The sequence below is a fragment of the Peromyscus leucopus genome, chromosome 19 (assembly GCF_004664715.2).
Source record: "Peromyscus leucopus breed LL Stock chromosome 19, UCI_PerLeu_2.1, whole genome shotgun sequence".
Classification (NCBI taxonomy): domain Eukaryota; kingdom Metazoa; phylum Chordata; class Mammalia; order Rodentia; family Cricetidae; genus Peromyscus; species Peromyscus leucopus.
Window position 1 is genome coordinate 64,900,849 of NC_051079.1, and position 22,722 is coordinate 64,923,570.

Consider the following 22,722-nt stretch of genomic DNA (forward strand, 5'->3'; position numbering starts at 1 on the left):
ATCACTGATGTAACACACTGAGAAGGGTTGTGACTGAGTGCCCACCGCCAGGGAGCCTGGCTTTCAGCTTTCCCCCTCAATGGGATAAGAACAGGTACCTGGAGGCACAGGTAGGAAAGGTATGGGTGGGTTGACAGAACCAGGAGGGCATGGGAGCCAGCTTCTGCAGACCAGCCTAGGGACAGGAGCCAGCAATCCCAGAGACCACTGGAGACTGCTGGGGAGGCTCCTGGAGAGAATCTCTGCCTAGATCCATGTCATGCTTGAGATTGGAAAGCAAAACCATGGGAGTGGATGGGAGCTTGATCCGCTAGTCAAGGCAGCTCAACAGCAGCGTGAGGGTGGGCACGGGTGGGGATACCAGCAGGGTGCTGTTGACACTAGAGAGGACCGCGCAGGGAAGCAATGGCTCTGCAGTGGAAACGAGTGTCCCGAGCTCTGCACTTGTCCTGGGTCATGGCGAATAGGCAGAACTCAGCAGATCCCTGACACATCATGTGGCCAGAGCGACGCTTCACAGGGAAGGGCATTAACAGGCTTTCGGTGCTGAAATGAACTCGGGTAAGAAAGGAATCCAAAAGATAGGTCAGACCCGAGGAACAGTTTGCCAGGGTATGAACAGTGGAGGCCCCACGGGTGGACGCTGCTAGAACAGCCAGTGGGAGCCATGTTGCTGTGTTGAGGCATATGGGAAAGGCTGGAGGCCAGACTGGAAGGTCTTGCCTGAAAGCCAGTCTGTGGATGCTGAGTTCAGAGTGGCGGCTGATGTCATCTTGCTAATGAGCGCGATGGAAGGGAAGCAAGAGGCCAGAATTTGGCCACGGTGAGAAACGGAGGGAGAAGACTACAAAGAGAATTGTGTAAAATTCTGCCCATGACCTCCCTGCAACTCAAGCTGGACCGAGTTCGAGAGGGGAAATGTGACTTTCTGAGGGTTTGGAATGCATCACACATGGGTGGCAGGTGAGGTCACCTCTGGGTCCCCATGTAATGTGAGCTATGCTGCCTCCTCTTCTGTCTCCCCACACTTCACATTCTGCCAGTTCCTCTTCTCCACACACAAACCAGCTCTAAGCCTAACCCACTGAGTGACCTGCAGCATGAATCTTTGTACACATGCACACATGCAAAGACACACACACACTTTCACATACACATGCACATGTGTACACACACACACACACACACACACACACACACACACACACACACTTTGGTATGTAAGACTTCTCTGATGGCTCTGGGCCCCAGAAAGCTTTCACACTGCCCAGTGCAAACAGGTCAGTTGTAGCTCTCCCAGTATTAAAATTCAACCTTGATCTTTCTTGGCACTCCCCCTAAACCCTTCCCACGGCCTCTGGTCACACCTCTCATCTCTTGCCTCCTGTCTTCCCTCTTTCTCTCTCATCCTGATTTGAGCTCATTCCTGTGCCCTTTCCTGTGTCCTAGAACACAGAATCCCACATGGTTTAGCAGGACTCACCCCTCACCCATTATAACACAATTCTTATCTCAAGAAAGTCTTTGCTATCTGACTCCTAGGCAGCAAAGACGATGATGTTCACTTAGTTCTCACATGAGAACCCTCACCCAATCTCCACCCCAGTGAGGTCCCTACAAAATGATTTCCAGAGGAAGTCTCCATCCTCTGGGTTTTCCGTTTTCCCCCTGTTGCCCAGGAGGCTACATGTTTAAGATATGGCAAAAGGATGAGATTTCATGTATTTTATGGATGTTGTTTTTCCTGCTGAGAAGTCACACCCCAGTGTGTGAGAAAGTGCCTGGCATTTTAGTTTGGAAGCTCTGCCTAGCTGGTGTCTAAAATGCCAGGTGCAGCCTTCTGAGGCTCTCTCTGGGGGAAGTCCCTGCTGAGTGGTGATATGGGAAGTGTACTTTATTTCAGGAAGTTGCAGGAGCCATGGCAGGGCCCCGCCTCCCCCTGGGAAATGCAAAGAGCTTGCATTTCTGTTTCCTTTGGGGTTTCTAACCTAGCCTTGGTCAGTTTTCCACAGCATTTGTATTCTGGCTTTCTAGAAATGGACATTCCAGACTCAGTCCCAGAGTGGGTGGGGCTGGGGATTTGTTTGGGATAGTCCCAGTCTTTCCTGAGAGTGGACAGCCAGTCAAGTTTGTCTGTAGCTCTTTCTTCTCTGAGGATGGAGATGCCAAGAGCAGTTTGGTCTCCATGGGTGAAGTTAGCATCACATCTGGCCAGGAACCATCTCAGCCCCCAACAGCATGGCCTTTAGATCGCCTAGAGTGTCCCTGGCCCTGCTGGTCAGGTAGATCTCTCCCCTGCTTCTTCTGCTCCCCACTACAGTGGCTGCAAAGTAGCATGGGCTGATTTTTCAATAAGCACAACAGAGCATGACATGCATTTATGGCTCTCCTTTGCTGAAGGAAGCTCTTAGAACTTCCCTTCCAGAATCCTCCTCAGAGGCACCTCGGAAACCAAGCTGCCTTCCTTCATACTCATCTTCTGCGGGCCACAGAAATATGAAGTAGGAATTCAGCTGACTATGACAAAGCTAGACCTGGAAGAAGCCAGGGGCCTTTCCAGAGGACAAAGCCGGAGCTTAAGGAGTCTTGGTGATATTGGCTTTTGAATATTGGCCATTTCCTGCTATGAATTTCTCATGTGCTATTGTAGCTTTTCCATCCCTAAAACAGTGTGCTTGATCATTCACTGGGCACAATTACCCCTATACAATTAAAGTATTTGCATATACATCTCCCAACTGTGCTAAAAGCAGTCACACAGCCAGACCCCTAATTTCAGGCCTTTCCATAATTATTGTCATTAGCAACATCTGGACAGGACCTCCTCCAGATAAAGTATCTTATCTGAGATACTTGGCAGACTTTCTAAGAACAGACTGCAGCATCCAGACTGTTCCTGAGGAAAGATAAAAATCTACAATGAGACAACTGCCCAGGCCTGGCAGATGTGCTAATTAAGCTTAGCCTTCTTCCTTCCAAGTGCTATTTTAGTTCTAGATCTCCCTTTAACCATTAGCCCAGAATTAAAGGGCTTTTACTTACCAGGTACATATCTAGCTGTGATGCAGGTCGCCTAGCTACCGAGCAGACTTGCCTCACCCAACCAGAAAGCGGCAGAGCCAGAGAGCTGCAGATTGTATGTGTATTTTAAATGGGACTGGGGAGAGAGAAAAGGGAAGATTAGAAGAGAGGACTAGGGGAATGAGATGGAAGATGGAGAAGAGCTAGATGGGGAAGAACAAGATGGGAGAATTAAGATAGAACTTAGAGATAACAGCAGAAAATAGTAGAGAGAAATCAGGCAAGAAAGGCGCTAAGTACGAGAGCAGAAAAGATGCTGCAGAGAGAGAGAACTGACTCAGAAGAATAAAGTGAATGGACTAAAGAGTTTTGTGTACTTAGATTCACTCAAGAACCCCCTCATGTTAATTAATCCACCACTGGTAGCATCTCTTCTGGAACTCTGCGAAAAGACTATAGAGAGGCTGGACCCCAATAGTATTTGTTACTCATCATTGGCTGAAATGGTCTGGGGACATTTCTCTCCTTGTCCTCTGCTTCCTGTAGTCTGTTTCCCAGGTTCCTTGCACCTTTAGATGACACTCACCATTCTCAGACCTTCAGAGACTGTGTCCTTGGCAGCCTGTGGGCTGGGTTGGGTGTTAGGAGTGGGGTGAGGGGCCCTGAAGCATGGGGAATCACAAAATCAGTATGTGGTTTTTTTTTCCAGAAAATGTGGAAATTCATATAGACAAGAACAAATAAGCCATTATAGACTTAGCCTCTAGACATGCCATTGTATATTTGTATAAATTCTCCCACTCATTGTTTTGAGATGACGATGGTGTCCCATTTGCATTGATTGTTCTGCTCACAGATTCCATCTTAGCATGTTTTTAAGCTTGTATTATAAACTTCGTGTTCTTTTTATAATAGGATTCTTAATAGCTACAAAGCATTCAATCATACAGCTTCCCAGGGTCTATTCCTTAGGGTGTTTACTTAATGCAGAAATTTTTGTCGATTTATTCTAAAAAATCTGTTACTTTGTGTCATGTATTGAAAGAGAAAATACCATTTATTCACTTTTTTTTTTGTTTCTCATTCACAAAATCTTAATGTGAAGAATTGACGTCCGTGCATTTTCCAAGTTATTTCACAGCTGCTGTGGCAGAACCAGGGGTTGGGGTGTCCTGTTGTTCTCCACAGATGCAACCCCTACATCAGCAGACCTTCGTAGCACTGGTTTGGTCTGATTCCATTTTCAACACTGGATCCAGAAACTCTATTTTCCCAGGAAGAAGACTAGCTCGTTCTTTGGAGGAGGCATTTTTGTCTGTGCACTTAAAATGGCATTGCTGGCCCCGCCCTTCCTCCCTGGATAACACCCACCTGAGCTCAGACATACGCCACCAGCCTGGGAGTCTCTGCTTCTCTACAGCTAACCTAGTCACGTCCATCACTCCTCTCCCCATTCTCTGTCCCCAGTTTTCTCCTCGGGTTCTCTTTTCCTTCACAAGGCTGTCTTAGTGTATGTCTTCATGGGCTCCGCTCTTTCTTAGGAGGCTTGGACCCTGCCCTATTGTGCCCCTGCCTCTTAAGGAAAGATTGTTCCCCAGAGTGGGTCCATTTGCAGAATCCCAGCTTCTGGGCCCTGAAGAACCTGGAAGGTCCTCTGTGCCTGACCTTCAGCCTGTGGCCTGGGGGAGAAAGCCCTTCACCCCTTAATTTTGAAGAAAACCGATGGCTAGTAGTAATCATAAGCTCAGGTTATCTAACTTTCTGTGGCTATAGTAAATACCTCAAATAAACCAACTAAAAAGAGAAAAGGGGTATTTTGCTCTGAAGCTTTGGAGGTTTTGGTCCATGATCCGTTGGCTGCCTTGCTTTTGGGGCCATGGCAAGTGAGTATCAGTTGTGAAGAAAACTGTTCAGCTCAGAGCAACCAGGAAGTAAGGAGAGAAAGAAGAGTCCCCATGGGGTCCCAACATCCCCTTCAAAGGCCTGTCCTCAGTGACCCGACTTCCCTCCACTGGACCCTACCTTCTTTATTATACAGTGCTGGGAATCAAACCCAGGGTCTCATTCATGCCAGGAAAGTGTTCTATCACTGTGTTACACTCCAAGCTCCAACCTTTTAAAGGTTTCCAATAGTGACTGGGTATGTATGGGGTGTGAGACTTTCGTGGGATGTCTGAGAACACATTTGATGTGTAAAGCATAGCATAAGCAAATGTCTTCTGTGCTTTTCTCTCTTCTGGCCGTGTGCTGGTCCCATGAGCCCTGGCTGGAAGCACAGTCCCTCAAACCACAAGACCCAGCTATGAGGTGGGCAAAGCTCCTCGGGGGGTCTGGGCTCTCATGGCTGGACTCTTGGCCCACGTGGAAGATGAAATAGATGGTAGCATGAGACTTAGGTGTCCGCTCCAGAAGATCCTGGGGCAAGGTGCCTTGAGCCTCCCATGTGTAAGCGACTTGAGTTTAGGACGTGAAGAAGCTGGGACTGGCCTGGGCGCTACACTGCCTCACGCTTCAGGCGTATTTCCTCTGACTGCAGTTTGTCAGGTGGCAGTCATGTTGACCCTAAGTGCCCCCACCTCCGCGGTTGCTGGACTAGGGGTGGGACAAAGGTTTCCCCATTCTCGTTGCAAAGGCGGGGCCACAGGTTGCTACCCAAGGTCTGCATCTACTTTGGGGCTGACATTGCAATTCTTCTCACAGAAAGGGGCAGGCGAGGGTGAGCCGAAAGGGTCCCTGCAGAAAAGAAGTTCCAGGCATCCATCACCCCCTCCTTCTCCTCTACCCTGAACAGACCCTGGTTCTTCTACTGGCTAGTGGTTTGCATGTCCACACAACAGTGCTGGTCTCGCCCACTGTGCTTGTGTTAGTGACTCATAGCAATAATCAAAGGCATGCCTGGATGCGAGCCTAAGCATGGTGCCTACCTGCCCTTCCCCTCCGCCTCTCAGACTATGTCAGAGAGAAAGCTCAGAATGGTAGCTAGTTGCATGCAGCTCTTCCCATGAGTGGGGTAAGGAGGAGAAGAGCATACCAGCCTTTGGTTCTGCTCCTGGTCCCATGCGACACATTATGAGTGGGACTAACTGCACATGTTCACTGCAGGAGTGAATCCGCTTTCGAGAAGGCCAATGTTGACGTATTCCGGGTGCGAACCAATAATGTGGGCCTCATCTATAAAATCAGGTGAGAGTTTGCCCCTGACCACAGGTGGGATGATCGAGATTGACATTTTCTGGATATTTAATATTCAACTGGCTGACATTTGAGGAATTACTAAAAGCTGGAATTGTGGCCTGTCTTCCCATCCTCCTGCCCCCATCCTGAATCACAGAGCTCCAAACTGCCCCGTTAAAGACTTGCTTTCACGGGATAGGACAGTTTGATACAATTCTCCACACAGTTGAGACATAAGCTCTGACAGACACTGACACATGGGAGCAAATCTCTGGGTCCAAGTCCAAGGACTTGCTCCGCTGTTTTTTAGCTGTGGGATTTTAGACAGTTTATCTTTCCATGCTTCTGCTTCCTCCTCTCTAAAAATGGTGCTTCATCTATATAATGCTAGGACTCATTGAGTCAGTGCATAGAGCAACCACCAAGCACTCAGTGAGAGCTGTGTGGCAAGAAGCTGTTGCTGGAGAGCTTCTCTCCAGGTTCCACCAAGCCCCGCAGTCCCACAATCCACGTTTAAAATAATCACTCAGACACTTATATTACTTATAAACTGTATGGCCGTGGAAGGCTTCTTGCTAACTGTTCTTATATCTTAAATTAACCCATTTTTATAAATCTATACCTTGGCACATGGCTGGTGGCTTACCAGAGTCTTTACATGCTGCATGTCCTGGCGGTGGCTGCAGTGTCTCTCCCCATTTCTTCCTGTTTCCCCAATTCTCCTCTCTCCTTGTCCCGACTATACTTCCTGTCTGGTCACTGGCCATCAGTGTTTTATTTATATAGAACAATATCCACAGCAAGAAGCCTTTGGATGGAGCATTCCCCTGATGCTGTTCTCGCTGGGGGAGTTTCCATGAATTGTATGAAAAGGGATCACTTTCAGCCTGCCTCCAGAGGAAGAGCATTTGACCATTCCCTAACCACCCCTATTCAGCTCATGCTCACTTGAGGGTCATCTGTGGTCTGACTGCCCCTAACTGGGGCCTGGACAGGGCTCAAATGCAGCTTCAGTTCAGTCCTGACTTTTCTTTCTCTCACTAGAAAATTTGGGACCACAGAGTCCCTTTGCTGGGAGAGGAAGAGGACACAAGGGGCCACAGACACTGGTTGTGTGCAGAGGAGGGGATATAAGCAGGGAGGGGGTTCTTGCGGAGAGGTGCAGAGCAGAAGCTGGTATGTGGGAAAGTGACCGAAGTCTTCCTGGGTGTCAAACTCTGTGCCAGGCAGAGGCATATGACCCTGTAGAGGACAGACCCAATGTGTCAGGCTGGTCATCTGCTTGTTGGGGTGATGGGCTGTACTGGATGGTGAGTTCCTGGGATAAAGCTTCAAAATGATGGGCTGGGATGAGATGTTTCTTGTACCATGATGTCATCCAGTGGCCATGTTCTAGGGAAGAAATTAGGCAGAGCTGTAAGAAGTGAGAAGATTTGGGGCATGGACTCAAAAGAATCTGTATCGCCGGGCGTTGGTGGCGCACGCCTTTAATCCCAGCACTCGGGAGGCAGAGCCAGGCGGATCTCTGTGAGTTCGAGGCCAGCCTGGGCTACCAAGTGAGCTCCAGGAAAGGTGCAAAGCTACACAGAGAAACCCTGTCTCGAAAAACCAAAAAAAAAAAAAAAAAAAAAAAAAAAAAAAAAAAAAAAAAAAAAAAAAAGAATCTGTATCTATGTCACCCAGTACAGGAGGCATGTGGCTGTTATGCATTTAAAATACAGCTGACTCACACCAAGTGTGTTGTGTGGATAAAACAGACACCAGGTTTTTTTTTTTTTTTTTTTTTTTTTGAGACTTAGCAGAAGAAAAATAATGGACAACATATTGTTAAATTTTTACATGGTTATGTGCTAAAATGGTAAGTGGGAGATAGAGCATATTATTAAAAATCCACCCTATCCGTGTCTTCATATCTTTAAAACCAAGGCTACTAGAACAATCTAGAATTGTATGTTTCACTCATGTGAACTTTCCATGGGATAATCTTGTTCTAGAATGGGACCCTTGGACGATGACACTAAGGATGGTGTCCGGGGTGAGAGTCACTGAGAGAGGGACTTGATCGACTCAGAGTGAGGGGAGGGGGCAGTTTACCCCAGGGGCTGTGTCCTGCCAAGTCCAAAGGTCTAGGTAGCTCCTGCCCTCCTTTAGTAAGGACTGGGTCGGCTGCCTTTTCTATTTTGACTTTGATAGAGGTGATGTGTATGTACAACTCAGGTCGGAGCAGAAAGGGTACAGGGCTGGCAGAGATCAAGGTTAGGAAATAGCACAGGGCCGGCCAGGCACAGATCAGGGTGTTCCAACCGAGGACCCCTGGGGATTTTCCCATGAAAGAAAATATTTCCCTGTGGCAGGGTGACAATATGACAGGCATTAATATGCGCATCTACCTTGCAAAATATCCTCATTAATAGACGAGGAAGCTTAAAGCCGAAGGAAGCAAATGACCGGCCCTCTCTCTGGAGTAACCATTGGGTGCCCTCGTATGGACGGGGCGACGCCCTGGTTCTGCCGGTGAAGTGTGGGTGTTGGCTTCTGCCCCAGGATCGAGCACGACAATACCGGCTTGAACGCCAGCTGGTACCTGGACCGAGTGATAGTGACCGACATGAAGAGGCCCCATCTCCGCTACTACTTCAACTGCAACAGCTGGCTGAGCAAGGTGGAAGGTGACCGCCAGTGGTGTCGCGACCTCCTAGCCAGCTTCGACCCCATGGACATGCCCAGAGGTCAGTAGCTAGCTTTGTCTTCTTATCATCCCTCCCTGCCTGGGCCTAGCTCTTCCCCGTGCTCTGGAAGTCCACCTACCCCCCCCCCCCCACACACACACACCATGCTTTCCTCCTGATTTAGGCCAAGTGAAATCCCATCTGTGCTGGCTAGTATTTGTCTGTGGAAGAGGAAAGGGACTTTGGGGCAGGAGAAGAGGGGCAGTTTCCCTATGGCCAGTTACTCAGCAGAACGACACATTAGCAAAATCTCTGGCTCTGCCCTCTGGCATATGCCCATGCTATCTCCAGGTCCCTCCTCTCCCCAGTCCATCCGGCAGAAGTAAGCATCACCTCTGGTCTCTAGGCTGTGGTTCTCTGTTTCCCTACCTACCTCCGAGTTTCCACCTCTTAAGCAACTTGGAGCCCCAGGCATTTCCGTCTATAATCCCTATTGCACTAAACCCAAAACCTCATTGGTTCTTTTAAAAAATGTTATCAAGGTTTTATTTTCTTACAAAGCCAAATTTCATCATTGCACAAAGTTTAGAAAATAGACACATAAAAATATAAAATAAGAATACTTTAATCCCATCACCCAGAAAAATACCACCCACCAGTGACAGATGCATTAATTTCTAGTCCCTTCCATGCATATGTGCTATGAAATAATGGGCTGGCATGTCATCTGTTCTATAGCATGGTTATTTCTATGCCATTGAATATTACTTAATATTCCTATTTCCAGTGGCCATGTATGGTCTAGAACAGTAGTTCTCAACCTGTGAGTTGCAATCCCCAAAGACCACCAGAAAACACAGATCTTTACACCACTATTCATAATAGTAGCAAAATTACACTCATGAAGTAGCAATGAAAATAATTTTATAGTTGGGGGTCACATGAGGAACTGTATTAAAGGGTCACACAGCATTAGGAAGGTTGAGAACGACTGGTCTGGAACATGTCATTTGGTCACTGAATCTCTCATCATTGGACATCTATGGTCTGTTTCTCTTCTTAAGAAAACACACCCAAATGCATTGTTTAGATTTTAAAGCTCTTTCCCTATGATAAATTCCAAAGTGGAATTTCTAAGTCAAACAGTACGCCTATTAGTTAAAGCTTTAAAACAATTTATATGGTATTTGTGTGTGTGTGTGTGTGTGTGTGTGTGTGTGTGTGTGTGTGTGTAGTGCATGTGTGTACAAATGCAGATTTGCCATACTGCCCATGTGGAGGTCACAGGACAGTTTGAAGGAGTTCATTCTCCCCTCCATGTGGGTCCCAGAAACCAAGTTCTCGTTGTCAGGCTTGACAACAAATGCCTTTGCCCACTGGACCATCGCACTAGCCTGGTTCAGGTTTTCGATGCACATTTCCAAATGGCCACAGGAAGTAGATATCAGACAGAGCACAGCCTCATAAATGCAATACTACCAACACTTGGTTGGTATAGTGTGACTTTTCAGCTGGATCGTAAAAGGGCCTTTCAATGTTCTTCTTTGGTTACTAGTATGCTTGAACATTTCATGTTTATTGACAGCTGTCCACTTTTAAACTTTGTTTTTTGATAAATTCTATTATATATATTTGAGATTTACATGAAGTCATGGAGTTCTGAGATATGTTATGGATAGTAAAATGCTCTCTCTCTCTCTCTCTCTCTCTCTCTGTGTGTGTGTGTGTGCGCGCGTGTGCACGCACTCGAGTACATGGTCACATGCATGTGGGAATTGTCTGTTCATTGCTCTTTTCTGTCTTCCTCTGGGGTAAATTTCACAGATTCCCCTCAAACTGTACACGTCTTGAGTTGTTGACAGCATCTGTCAGGTCAGTCCACAGCAAACTCATCTCTTCCCCTTCTCTCTCTCTCTGTTCTTGGAATTTTCCCACTTCCAGCTTCTCATCTTACCTCCTGCTTTGGCCACACAAAAGTCTGGGGTAGCACTGTCGGGAGAAAAGCTCCTGGAAAGTCCCCCACTAAGAGAGAAGGTAGCTCAGTGGTCCTCTAGCTTCCCATGAGAGTCAAGTGCAGCTGACCTGATGCCCGAGCCTTTGCACGGGCCCAGCCTCATCGCCGGCCCCAGGACACCAGGCTTTGGTACTTCCAGCCTAGATTCCAGCCAAAGAAATGAAAAGGATCTTCAAATACTGACTCAACTATACCCACTAACAAAAGGTTAAGGCTTTTTGTTTTTCAACTGGAATCCCACCGACTTGATACTGGGCTGCTATTGAAGGCCTTTAATGATAAAAACGGGGAAGAAAATTAGTTTTTCACTCATGTCACTTAGTAGGAGGAATATTTAAAACTTGCACAGTAGGCAGTAATGGGACAGAGGAAAGGGAACAATTTTAATTTATTACCACCAAGCCCCAGCACTGCCCAAGGAGATGGTTGTTTCACAGACCCGTTGCTCTTTTCTCCATCCCCAAGCGGGCACTGCTATGAGTTCTGACTGATACTCAACTGAACCTTCTTCTCTTCAGGGAAGGCAGGTGTTCTAGGATGTCCGGAGGACCCTCCGACTGGGCAGATCAGTCAGCAGGCAGCCATGGAATGAATGGGAAGGCAGGATCCAAGTATCAAGTATCAGGCACCAGAGAGCTTTCCCTGTGGGTAGCAGCAGAGGGCAGCAGTGGACCCACGACAGGGTCTCTGTAGCTCCCCTTTAAATGCACTTCTCAAGCAAGTGCCCAACATGTTCCTAATGTTCAGAGAGACAGCCTTGTTAGTTAGGACTGCCTCCTCCTTTCCTGGAGCCCAGTGAGTAGAAAGAGGACATTAGGAAAGGCAGAGGCAGGAGGTCATGAAGGAAGTAGGTAGATATTGATCAGCCTCACAACTTCACGGAGAGAGGACCTTAAGATGGAAGACCTTGCCGCTGAGTTTGGTTTCTCAGTTGATCTCAGCAGGTTGAGAAATGCCCCGTATGGCTTCTTAAGGAAGTCAGGCAGCACAACCCGCCCAAAAAGCCTGTCCTCTGCTTCCCTGAGCCTGGCTATCAGGCTTTGGGGACCCACAACAGGGACTTAATTAGACAGCTCCTTCCCCAATCCACCCAAGGGTCCCCCAACCCTAGTCAGTCCCATTCCACCTTCAAGGGTTTTACCTCCTTCAATCACCATGTACATAAGGCATCACTCTTCCTTATTCACCTTTTAATAGCCTTGTGAACTTGCCTAAAACAAAAGGTATGGCATAAATACTGCTCTCCATAGAGCTACACACCAGTACACAGTAATGTGAATACACCTTCTTAGACGATCCTCGTATATGAATACTGGGATCTCCCAGACCACCCAGTGTACAGATCACACCTGGGGAGACAGCACTGGCTCCTTCTGAAAGCAGAGGAGGCAGAGAAAGAGGAAAGGCAGGCGGTGCCAACCATAATTGCCTCTCTTCTTAAGTCCTTGCTTAACTGGTCCCACATCTTTGAGGATGAGGATGAGGTGAAGAAGGTCCTCGTAGGTGTTAACTGCACTGAGGTTCATTGAAGGTCAATTGAAGATTGCTGAAAGGGCTGGGACTAGAGTGAGGGTCAGCTTATCCTCAGCTGAATTGCCTCCTGCCTGTATCTTGGACAGGGCATGATCAAGGGCAAATTAGCCTGGCTCTGTGAGAGCTCTATGGAGTCACGGAAGTCAACTGTTCCAACCTCCTGCTGTCCTGGGTGACCCTCTCCCACCTTCACACCCTTCTTGAGTGGCAGGCAGTTCTCAGCCTCCCAGGGTGACCCTGCCACTACAAAGCAGCATTGATGATGAGAAAGCTATTTTTTGAAATTGAACCCTTAGCCCTCTCCCGGAGTCTTCTGCTTGTCTTGCTCCAGGCCTTGCTTGACAGACAGTATCCGGCCCTTACAGGTCTTCAGGGAAGGGTTCTCCTGGCTAGAACTCAGTTTTAGAGAAGGGGAGGGGGGTTTCTCCAGGTCAGGTTGAACACTTTGATTCCACTATCTTGTTCTTCTGTTTTTAATTGTAGGGCAATGTGCATGAACAAACATGACCATTTCAATCATTTTAAGGTTATAGTTTAGTGGCAGTAAGCATACTCAAGGTGTTTTTTTAACCAGCCCATCATCTGTCTCCAGAACCTTCTCTCTTCCTAAACTGAGACTCTGTCCTTATTAAACTCGAGCACATAGGCCCTCTCCTCCCAGGCCCCGATCACCTCAGGTCTATTTTCTGTTTCTCTGATTTTGACAACTCTAATAACCTCATGTAAATGGAATTACACAATAATTGTCCTTTCATACTTGGCTTATTTCACTTAGCACAGTGCCTTCAAGCTTCATCTACCCAGTAGCATATGTCAGAACTTAATTTCTTTTTAAGAGAAATAATATTTAATATAATATATACCGCATCTTCACTCATTTCATCTATCTCTCCATATATATATATGTGTGTGTGTGTGTGTGTGTGTGTGTGTGTGTGTGTGTACATGAGAGAGATATTTGGGTTGTTAGTACCTTTTGGTCATTATTGATAAAGCTTCTTGGGAACATGGGTATACAGGTTGAGTTGCCGCTTTCAGCTCTGCTGGATGTACACCAAGGGGTAGGTTATACTTAGGATTAGGTCAATCCTGTATTGAATTTTGAGGAATTCCCATACTGTTTTGGATGGTGGTTGCAACATTCCTGCATCCTCTCCTACAGTGTTGAGAGTTCCAGTTTCTCTACATCATGACCAGTGCTTATCCTTTTGATAATACTGTCCAGTAGACACGCATTTGTATCTCTTTGTGGTTCTGACTTGCATTTCCATAATGATTCATAATATTGATGATTTCTTCATATGTGCTTCTTGGTCATTTGCATATTTTCATTGGAGAACTATCCATTTAAATCCTTTGCACGTGTTTTAGATATCAAGTTGTTTGGATTTTGTTCTTGTTGAGCTGTAGGAGTTCTTTATTTTTCTAAATATTAACCTTTTATCAGATATAAGATTTATAAATATTTTTCTCCCATCCATCCAGTTGCCTTTTACTCTTGATCACTGACTGTATACTTACAGGTTATTTCTGTTCTTTTTCTATTGGTCAATATATTTATTCTCAAGTCAGTCCACTCCCGTTGCTCTAGAATAAGCTTTGAAATCAGAAATTGTGAGACCTGCACTTTTATTCTTCTTTTTCAACATTGTTCTGTCTATCTTGATGGCCTACTTCTTTTAATTCATTCTGGATGGTCATTAAATGTTTTTAAACAATGAATTGTATCATGTCGACTTTGCAGTCCAAGGTCTCTGTTCGCCTGGAAAAAAGAGAGCATCTGCTGTGCTCCATTTTTCAATTCCTGCCCAGGACTTAAGGCCACTGGAGAAATATTCTGGATCCTCCTAGCATCCCCACATGAACCAGCGGCAGTGGGGTCCCTGTATTGGCTGGCTTCCCCAGCGCTGCACTGGAATGGTCCAGGCAGGCAGCACACACAATTAAGCAATTCAGGCACACGTGGAGCTTGCACAGGGACTTGGCAGCCATCTCCCTGATTGTCTCCCACTTAGAGAGGGTACCAGGGGACCTGGCATCTTCTGGAATTTATGGAAGGCTGGCAGCCACCTCTCCAGCACATTTGCATTTATTATCCCTAGGAACACAGGCTTAGCTATTCAACTGCTTCAGAGGAGCTGTGAATTTTCTGTCCTTCCATCTGCCTCTTGGCATCTCTTCCATTATCACGCATGCCCGACTCTTCCTGGAAGGTTTTTAGTGTCTGGTCTGGAGTAACTCTCCTTCTTACAACCTAGAATCAGAGGGGCAGAGCAGCCATGGTGCTGTCTCTAGACCTATGGAAGCCCTGGGCCTGAAGCCAAGTTCAGGCTCCCACTCTCTGAGACACAGCATCCTCCTTAGTAGCTGCCAAAGCAAATCTCTCTGGCTGACAGCGTGGGATGCAACTCCCAGGTGTTTTGAGATGGATAAATAGCTAAGAAATGCCACACTGCAGGGATGGCTGTTTGCCTCTTTAACTCTCATGACCAAATATCTATCTGTCTGTCTGTCTGTCTGTCTGTCTGTCTGTCTACCTATCTCTAACTAAGCTTGTGCTGCTCCCAGAGTAACACTGGGGTGTCTCCTGCCCCCGCCCCACCATCTGCCACTTCCATTGACTCCTAAAGACTTGTATGAACATCGGCTGGCAATAGGTTTGTGTATATGGGGGACGTGTTGTGTGTGGTGTTTCACCTATAACGGCAGCAGAGCCCTTGGGTCTGTGATCACATTTCAGCCACTGTGTGACTTTGGGCAAGTCACTTGTAACTGTCTACACTTCTGCTTCCTTGTCCTACCAGGAAGCCATACTGGATGTCCCTTGAGGTCCCATACGATGCTGGTTTTCTCTCACACCGTCTTTCTCGCCCATCTCAGGTTTCTCCGCTCACTGATTTCTGTACTTCTACTGTCACTTTTGTTGTGAGATTCCCAGACACAGGACCTACATGAGATTGGTAAGCCTGATGCAGAGTTACACAGGCTGAGATCGCAGGGCTGATAGGCCACCACTGACCCATTCTTGAGGCTGAGGTGGGGTGTAGGGCAATGCAAATGTAGAGACATCAGAGCTTGTTAAGGTTTGACAAATAATGAGATACTTGGGGTGCCCCAGCATTGGGTCTTAAAGCGTTTGCCTTGGGGGTCTGTGTAGTCTGGCAGCATGAGCAAGACCTGTGTAGGTCAACCCTGGCCTGGCTTTCTCCTGCCAGGATGCTGTTACCTAGGCCACAGTCTAGGTCCAACCCACAAAGTCATCCATCTTGAAAAGTAGAGATGATTGTGTAGCTTAAACTCACACGGATCCTACGCCACATCACTTTGGGTAAGCTCGGCCATCTGAGCATGGGGCAGGCCTCTGAGACCCAGACTCATATTCTATCCAGGCTGGGAAACCATTTGCTGCCTAGGCTGTCAGAACCCATGTTGAATAGCTCATGAACGTGTGACACTTGGACCCTGTCACAAATGGTGGGAGAAAGCCCCTGTATCTAGAGGACCCAGGCTTGCCCCTCCCCTGGCTCCCAGCTGGCACCTCTTTCCTGGGCTCTGTTAGGAACAAACCTCCTAAGACACATTTAATCTTTGATGGGTTAATGGTAGGGACAGTTGCAGCCCGTCTTGCCACATGCTTCATAGAGACCAGGGGATGCTTGTAGAGAAAAGAGTTCTCTCGAGAAGCACTAGCGTTTTCCTCATCTGAACTGCCGGTCTAATTGCCCTCCACCTTTTGCTATACCCAACGGCACAGCCAGTCTGGAGGTGGCCCAGGCCCCGGGGACAGGTAGAAATGGACTGTGTTTATTCTCAGTACCACGACCATTTCTCTCAGGCATTCCATCAGGTATCTAGATTATGAGTTCATTACAGCCTGTGCTGCGCTACACTGTGATTGGCCCACTGAGTTACGGATGTGCACGAATAAGACCATGTCAGGCGTGGCGCCCCACCCATCCCGTGTGTCTGAGGAGAGGACAAAATAAGAGGGGGGGGGGTTGTGGTTAGCACAAGAAGGGCATGTGTAAGCTATATTGACCAGCAGTGGATCATGACCTTCCAGAGGACTGTGTGGCACCACCACCCTTGCCAAATGACAGCGACTGATGATGACCCGTGACAATAACAGGTCACTTATGCCAGGGGATCGATGCAAAGACATAACCACAAGGCTCTGCCAGGGAAACCAGTAGTTATGGCCTTTCTCGTGTTCTTCTGGATACCATTGAATAATTAAACAGTTGTATTGGGTACCAGAGAATAATGCCATAGGGTGATTGAATCATCACTTTTGAAATGCAACACTCTGGCTCAGAAGGCACTGGAGGTGAATGTTCCTTCCGAGTTCTGGTTCTGGCTTTCTCAAGCCAGTAGCAATAAGACTTGCTTATTGCTGGTCCAGAGTGGCTGGACCAGGTAGGTGGTCTGGGGTCCAGCAGGCATTCCATCAGGTATCTAGATTATGACTTCATTACAGTGTAGAATATTGGGGGTGTAGGACAGGAAGGGATGCCTTTGGTGCTTCTCTTCTGCTGTAAGCACATCTCCCTCATTTCTTTTTCATTGTCTTACTGAGTGACCCCCGTTCTCTGGGGTCAGAGCCTAGCTGGACCAGTCTACCATTTGCACAAACACGTAGCAGACACTTGAGCACTGTAAAGTTCTCACCTGAACACTTGGCGTGTTCTTCGAACTGGAACTGTTCCCCATAGTATGGTATTTTGAACACTTGTTTCCCCAGCTGATGGTGCTGTTTCGGGGAGGCCGCAGAACTTCTGGGAAGTGGGGGGGGGGCAGGCTGGCAGAGGTGGGTCGCTCGAGGAGAATGTTTGGAGGTTATGCCTGGCTCTTCTGGTTTACTGTGATGTGAGCAGCCTCCATCGCATGACCCTACCTCCATGTTCTGAGCTGTGCTTCTGCGCCTTCCCTGCCATGGTGGACTCTAAGAACCCTCTGAGACAGTGAGCCTGAAGAAACCTTTCTTTCTTCACACCATTTCTGTTAGGCTCCGTAATCACGAGGATTCAGAAGTCGCTAATACAGGGGCAGTATCAGTTTCTCTCTTCTGAGGTCATCCCAGGACCTGATCATGAATCCCGGATGTGGCAGCTAGCCTGCAGCAGCCCAGGTGTTTCCTCCCTTCTCCTACATTCTGAGCTGCCCTGGTTCTTGTGATTGAGATATAGACTGCAGCTTCTGGCCTCTCAGACTTAGAAAGGACTATCAGTGAGTGTCACTGTCCCCTCTAGGATCCAGGCGCCATTTAGTTGACTAAAGCGACAGCTGTGGATGGGCTCTCAGCCTCCACAACATCTGGAATCTGCAGGGGGAGCCTCCCTTCCCTGCTTTCCTCCCTCTCTCTGACATTTCCTCATCACCTAGCTGCAAACCTTACCCGTGCTCTGTTGCCTGTGGGTGCTGTTGAGGGAGGATCATCATTCCTCATAACCCTGTGGAGGGGGCTCCAGCCCCATAGGGACAGGAAAAGGGCCTGGACCTGGAGAGCTGGGGCCAGGCTTGAAACATTCACCTCCTCTGACTTCACTGCTGCTTCCCGCCCACCCCATCTGCTCCCACCTAGCACTGCAGAAGATCATCTCCGGAAAGAGTGGGAAGAGAGAACCACTCACAATGAGGCTCTGGTGAGGCATAAAAGAGAATTTTAGGACTAAAAGGGATTTCATCTACTCCTCCTCCACTTTACAGAAGAGAAAATGGAAACCCAGGGGAGCCAAGTAACCCGCTGTTGGTCACACAGCCCGACTGTGGTGCAGAGCGGGAGCCCTGGGCTCATGCTGGCTCACATTGCTCTTAAGCATATTCATTCAGTGACTCGATGAATGAACTGTTTTGCTATTTCTGTGCACCAAATCCTGTGCTCACGGTGGATGTGTGCAACTCTTTCTCTATACGCTTAGAGGCTTCAGAAGACAGAGTCAATAACCACAGGGCAGAGAAGAGAACGCCTATGCTCTAAGTGGGGATGGTTTAGGCTAATGGGAACACAGTGGAAGCAGAATCAGGAGGGATCCATGAAGAAGCTGAGCTCAGGCTGAATTCGTGGTGGTGGTGGTGGTAGTGGTGGTGGTGGGGGCTTCAATAGAGTGAGAGCTCTTGGGAAAACAATGGGCTCTGTTGGCTGTGTCTCACCCACACTCTCCAGCTCCAGCATCACTGAGGCTTCTGCTCTTACCAGGACCACAGCCAGCCACAGGCTCTTCATCTGAGCATCCAGACCTTTGGAGAAGGCATGGAATCATCATAGATTTTCTCCAGACTTGGTTATTTTGATTCTTAAATGGGTATTTTGAAAATAACTCCTTCATTTACGGAAATGGAATATTTTCTATTCTACATTTTGTACCCAAGAAAATAGGAACTTTTGATCAGACCCTGCCTTGGTCCCAACCCCATTGTGTGTGTCTGTCCAATCCAGCACCAATGGATTCCTAGTAACCATCCCTGGATTCCAGGTGTGGTTTGGATTGAGCCCAGTGAGAGTCTCAGAAAGGTGCCTACTTCTTAGGGGCTGGAAGTCCACCTCTGGCTTTTGAGTCTCTCCTTATTCCATTCCTCAATCTTCCCTCCAGCCTCCTGGAGATCTTTGGTGCCAAAGCCAGTACAAAGGCACAGGAAATTGGCAAAGGTTCCAAGGGCTTCATTCAAACCAGAGGCTGAGGCTTCCTCCAGTATCGACTCTAGGTGACCTTATTCTTTAGTTCCAGTGACAGGAAAAAGCATGGCCAACATACTCCAAGTACTGAAAAATGTGCAAAAACTAACAAAATATCATAATTCTATCATCTGAAGATGGTGGTAGGCAATTTTTTTGTTTGGTACTTACTCATGACAGGCATAATTCTTAACAAACTGTCTAATGTCTGTCCATCCATTAATCCATCCATCAATCCATCCATCCATCCATCCATCCATCCATCCATCCATCCATCCACCCACCCACCCACCCACCCACCCACCCACCCACCCATCTATCTATCTATCTATCTATCTATCTATCTATCTATCTATCTATCTATCTATCATAAACTACATTTAATATTCACAATGAGCCATGAGGAAGGGATTACAGGTGATGTTTTTCAGAGTTACCACTTTGTAAACACAGAGCTAGCAGTTAGCCCATTGCTGGGAACCAGTTCCTGTGTAAGATTTCTGTGGAGTCACCCCTTGGTGAAAGTCCTTCCTGTTCTTTTCCCCCCAAGTTTCAATTCATGAATATATTAAACACATTAATTCGGATTTAGATTTGTAACCATGTTTTCACTCAGTACTCAGTCACACAGTGCAGTCATTATGAACACATTAATAATAAACTCAGAGTCATCGATAATACACTGGTGTCACATTATGGATAGAAATCAATAAAGCAATCTGTTGATATCATTTGACCAAGAATGAGCTCGGATTTGAAATTTCTATTTGGCTTTGCCTGTGTCTTCTGATGTCCCCATCTGTCTCTTGTATGGGTCTGAATCTGTCAGACACTTGCCCAAGTGCTGCTTTATCTGCCCTTATATGTCTGTGTATGTCTGTCCCTAACAAAGGGCTTTGCTCTCTATTGAACAGCACAGAATGCATCACATGGAGAAGGACTGAATACTTGAACAGTGTTTTACAAGGGATTAAATCATTGACTCCAACTGACGACAGCTGACCCAGATAACAAACAAACCGACCACACCAACTAACTGATATCCATATATTGATGTAGGATATCCAACATTGATGATCCATATTTGTTTTATAAGGATTTTTTCAACCTATATTTGCTGTTTTCAGCAAGTGATTATCATAATGCACAAACACACACATACATTACCTTTGGGTCAGGGGCATGGAAGAATTCACAACTTAAGATTACAGACATACCTTTACTTAGGAGGTAAGGGCTGATTACATGGGAAGTCCAAGGCAAGTAAGGTTGGTTGTTACCCTGTTCTCTTAAGGGAAGTTAAACAAATGGACTGAGCACGTAGTAGGATAGCAGTCTTAAAGTCTTCAGAGAACTTCACTGTAGGGCCCAGCAAGAGACCCAGTCTCTTAGAATATAGATGTATTTTCATCACAATGTGTGACCACAGTACAGCATTACCTAATTCTAACCATTTATTTTAAACAGCAGCCCATGAGTGGAAGAACATTTCAGCTCACTCATCAGTCTCCTATTTTGGATATCTGAGCATGATTAAGCATTCTGTGCTTGTAGGCACACCGAACAGGACCATTCCTTTCCTGTAAACTGTTATGTGCAGGGATCTCACTGTTTGCATGTGTTCAGACTTCTGCATGTATAATATGTCAATCACTTGACTCCCAGAAAGGCTGAGCAAAGCTCTGGTTCCTCCTGCTGCAGGTGAGCAGTGTCTAGGGAGACAAACAGTAGCAATGGAGGGAAGCCTGGGACAAGTGGGGCCGTGGATCCCAGGGAAGTAGTGGAGGTGCGTAGGAAAGAGCAGCAGCTGTGGGAACAAGTGGACACCAAGGGACAAGTGCAGAAAGCTCTGCAGAGCTTGCTGATGAGCTGGCTGAGGTGGGGAGAGCAACGTGAAGCTTCTACACTGTGTCCTACCATGCCAGCTTATTACAGAGAAACACACTGTGTATTTATAGAGGTAATGAGGGGGTAGATGATTGTCCACAAACAACTATTAGAGACCAAGCATTTTATTCATTTTTTTAAAATATGAATGTGTGTGTGCGTGCGTGCGTGCGTGCGTGCGTGCGTGTGTGTGTGTGTGTGTGTGTGTGTTAATGTCTGTGCTGGTACATGTGTGTTCATGTGCATGTAGACACCAAAGGGTCTCTTATTGGCCTGGTACTTGACAACTAGGCTAGGCCAGCTAGCTGGTCAACCCCAGAGATCCACCCATTTTTGCCTCCCAAGCACTGGATTGCAAGCATATACTAGCATGCCTACTTCTTTTACTGGGTCCTGGGGGTCAAACTCAGGTCCTTTGGCATGCAAGGCAAGCACTTCATTGAGCCATCTCTCCCTCTCCCAAGTGATGTATCAATGCACTGTCAACCAGGCTGTGGCAGGAGATTAAACCCAGAGCCTGTGCTTGAGCATGTGTCAATGGGCACCGCCGACACCAGTTCAGGAGTGGGTGCACTGTGGGCTCAGGAGTGGGTGCACTGTGGGCTCAGGAGTGGGTGCACTGTGGGCTCAGGAGTGGGTGCTTTTGAAAGAGCGTGGAATGTGAGCTGATACGTCATGTGGGAGAGTGCTGGTTCAGATCTCTTGAGCTTCAGTTAGGTCTAACCATTTCTCAAGCATAAACTCGGTCCAGTTTCTTAGCCTCCTTTCTCCCCATCAGTCAGATGGTGGCATAGTCGCTGTCTGGCCTGTAGAGTCGCATTCTCAGACTGTGACAAGAACACTTGGCAGTAACAACTACAGGAAGGAAGGAAGGACCAATTGTGGCTCACACTTTGAGAGGACACAGTCTACCGTGGTGGGGAAGACATGGCTGTAGGTAGCCCCGTGGCTTTGGGAGGCTATAGCAGCTGCTTCTCATATGGCACTGACCAGGAGACAGAGATGGCTCAGGCCAGAACCGAGGCCAAGCTACAACCATCTAGCCCAACTGCTACAGCCTTTCATATTCCAGCTAGGGGCTGCTAGGTAGGCGCCATGTTCAAAAGGATCCAACCACCCTGCAGAACAGCTGGGGCTCAACTGTTTTAAAACACCAGAGTCCCTGGCAGACATTGCACATATAAGCTGCAGCGGGACCCATTGCTGTGAGGACGGAGGTGACAGGACGGAGGTGACAGGTGTAACCAGAGCCCCTTGTTGGGGTATGTCCACAATAGCAGTGAAGTAGAGATCGTTTAAAGGAAAATGGAAAACGCTGCTCCTATGTGCCAGACCGGAAGAGAGAGAGATAGAACACAGAAGGGTGTCGTGGAGAAAGGCAAAGGAAGAGCTGGTGTGTGTGTGTGTGTGTGTGTGTGTGTGTGTGTGTGTGTGTGTGAACCCAGGAGTTCCCAATGCCCATCAGAGGCTGTGGGGAGTCCGGAGGAGTCTGGACAAGGAGGGGAGGGGAGACAGCCGGACCTACCAGAGATGGGAGACACCGGCACAATCAGCAGGGGCAGGGGCAGGGTCAGAGATAAGGGTCTCTGGGCTGATTTCTCAGGCCAGTGGCCAGCTGCCCACCTGATCTCCCTGACCCGAGCAGGAAGGAGTCGTGTGAGCCTTGTCTGGCTGGGAGAGAACATCCTTACCTCCCGGGAAGCCCTCCATGCATGCCGCCTCCCCCTCCCAATCTCTCCCACTGCGTTTTT

At 47.6% G+C, this 22,722-nt stretch overlaps 1 protein-coding gene across 3 annotated transcripts in view; it reads left to right on the top strand.

The window, feature by feature from the left end:
- The window catches only part of Loxhd1 (lipoxygenase homology domains 1), a 163,435-nt gene that overhangs the window by 6,168 nt on the left and 134,545 nt on the right, over window positions 1-22,722 (top strand). For all 3 annotated transcript variants that reach the window (XM_037196946.1, XM_028872028.2, XM_028872029.2), the window contains exons 3-4: window positions 6,124-6,204; window positions 8,740-8,924. In XM_037196946.1, coding sequence (XP_037052841.1) covers window positions 6,124-6,204; window positions 8,740-8,924 — 266 coding nt within the window. The remainder of the gene's footprint in view (window positions 1-6,123; window positions 6,205-8,739; window positions 8,925-22,722) is intronic.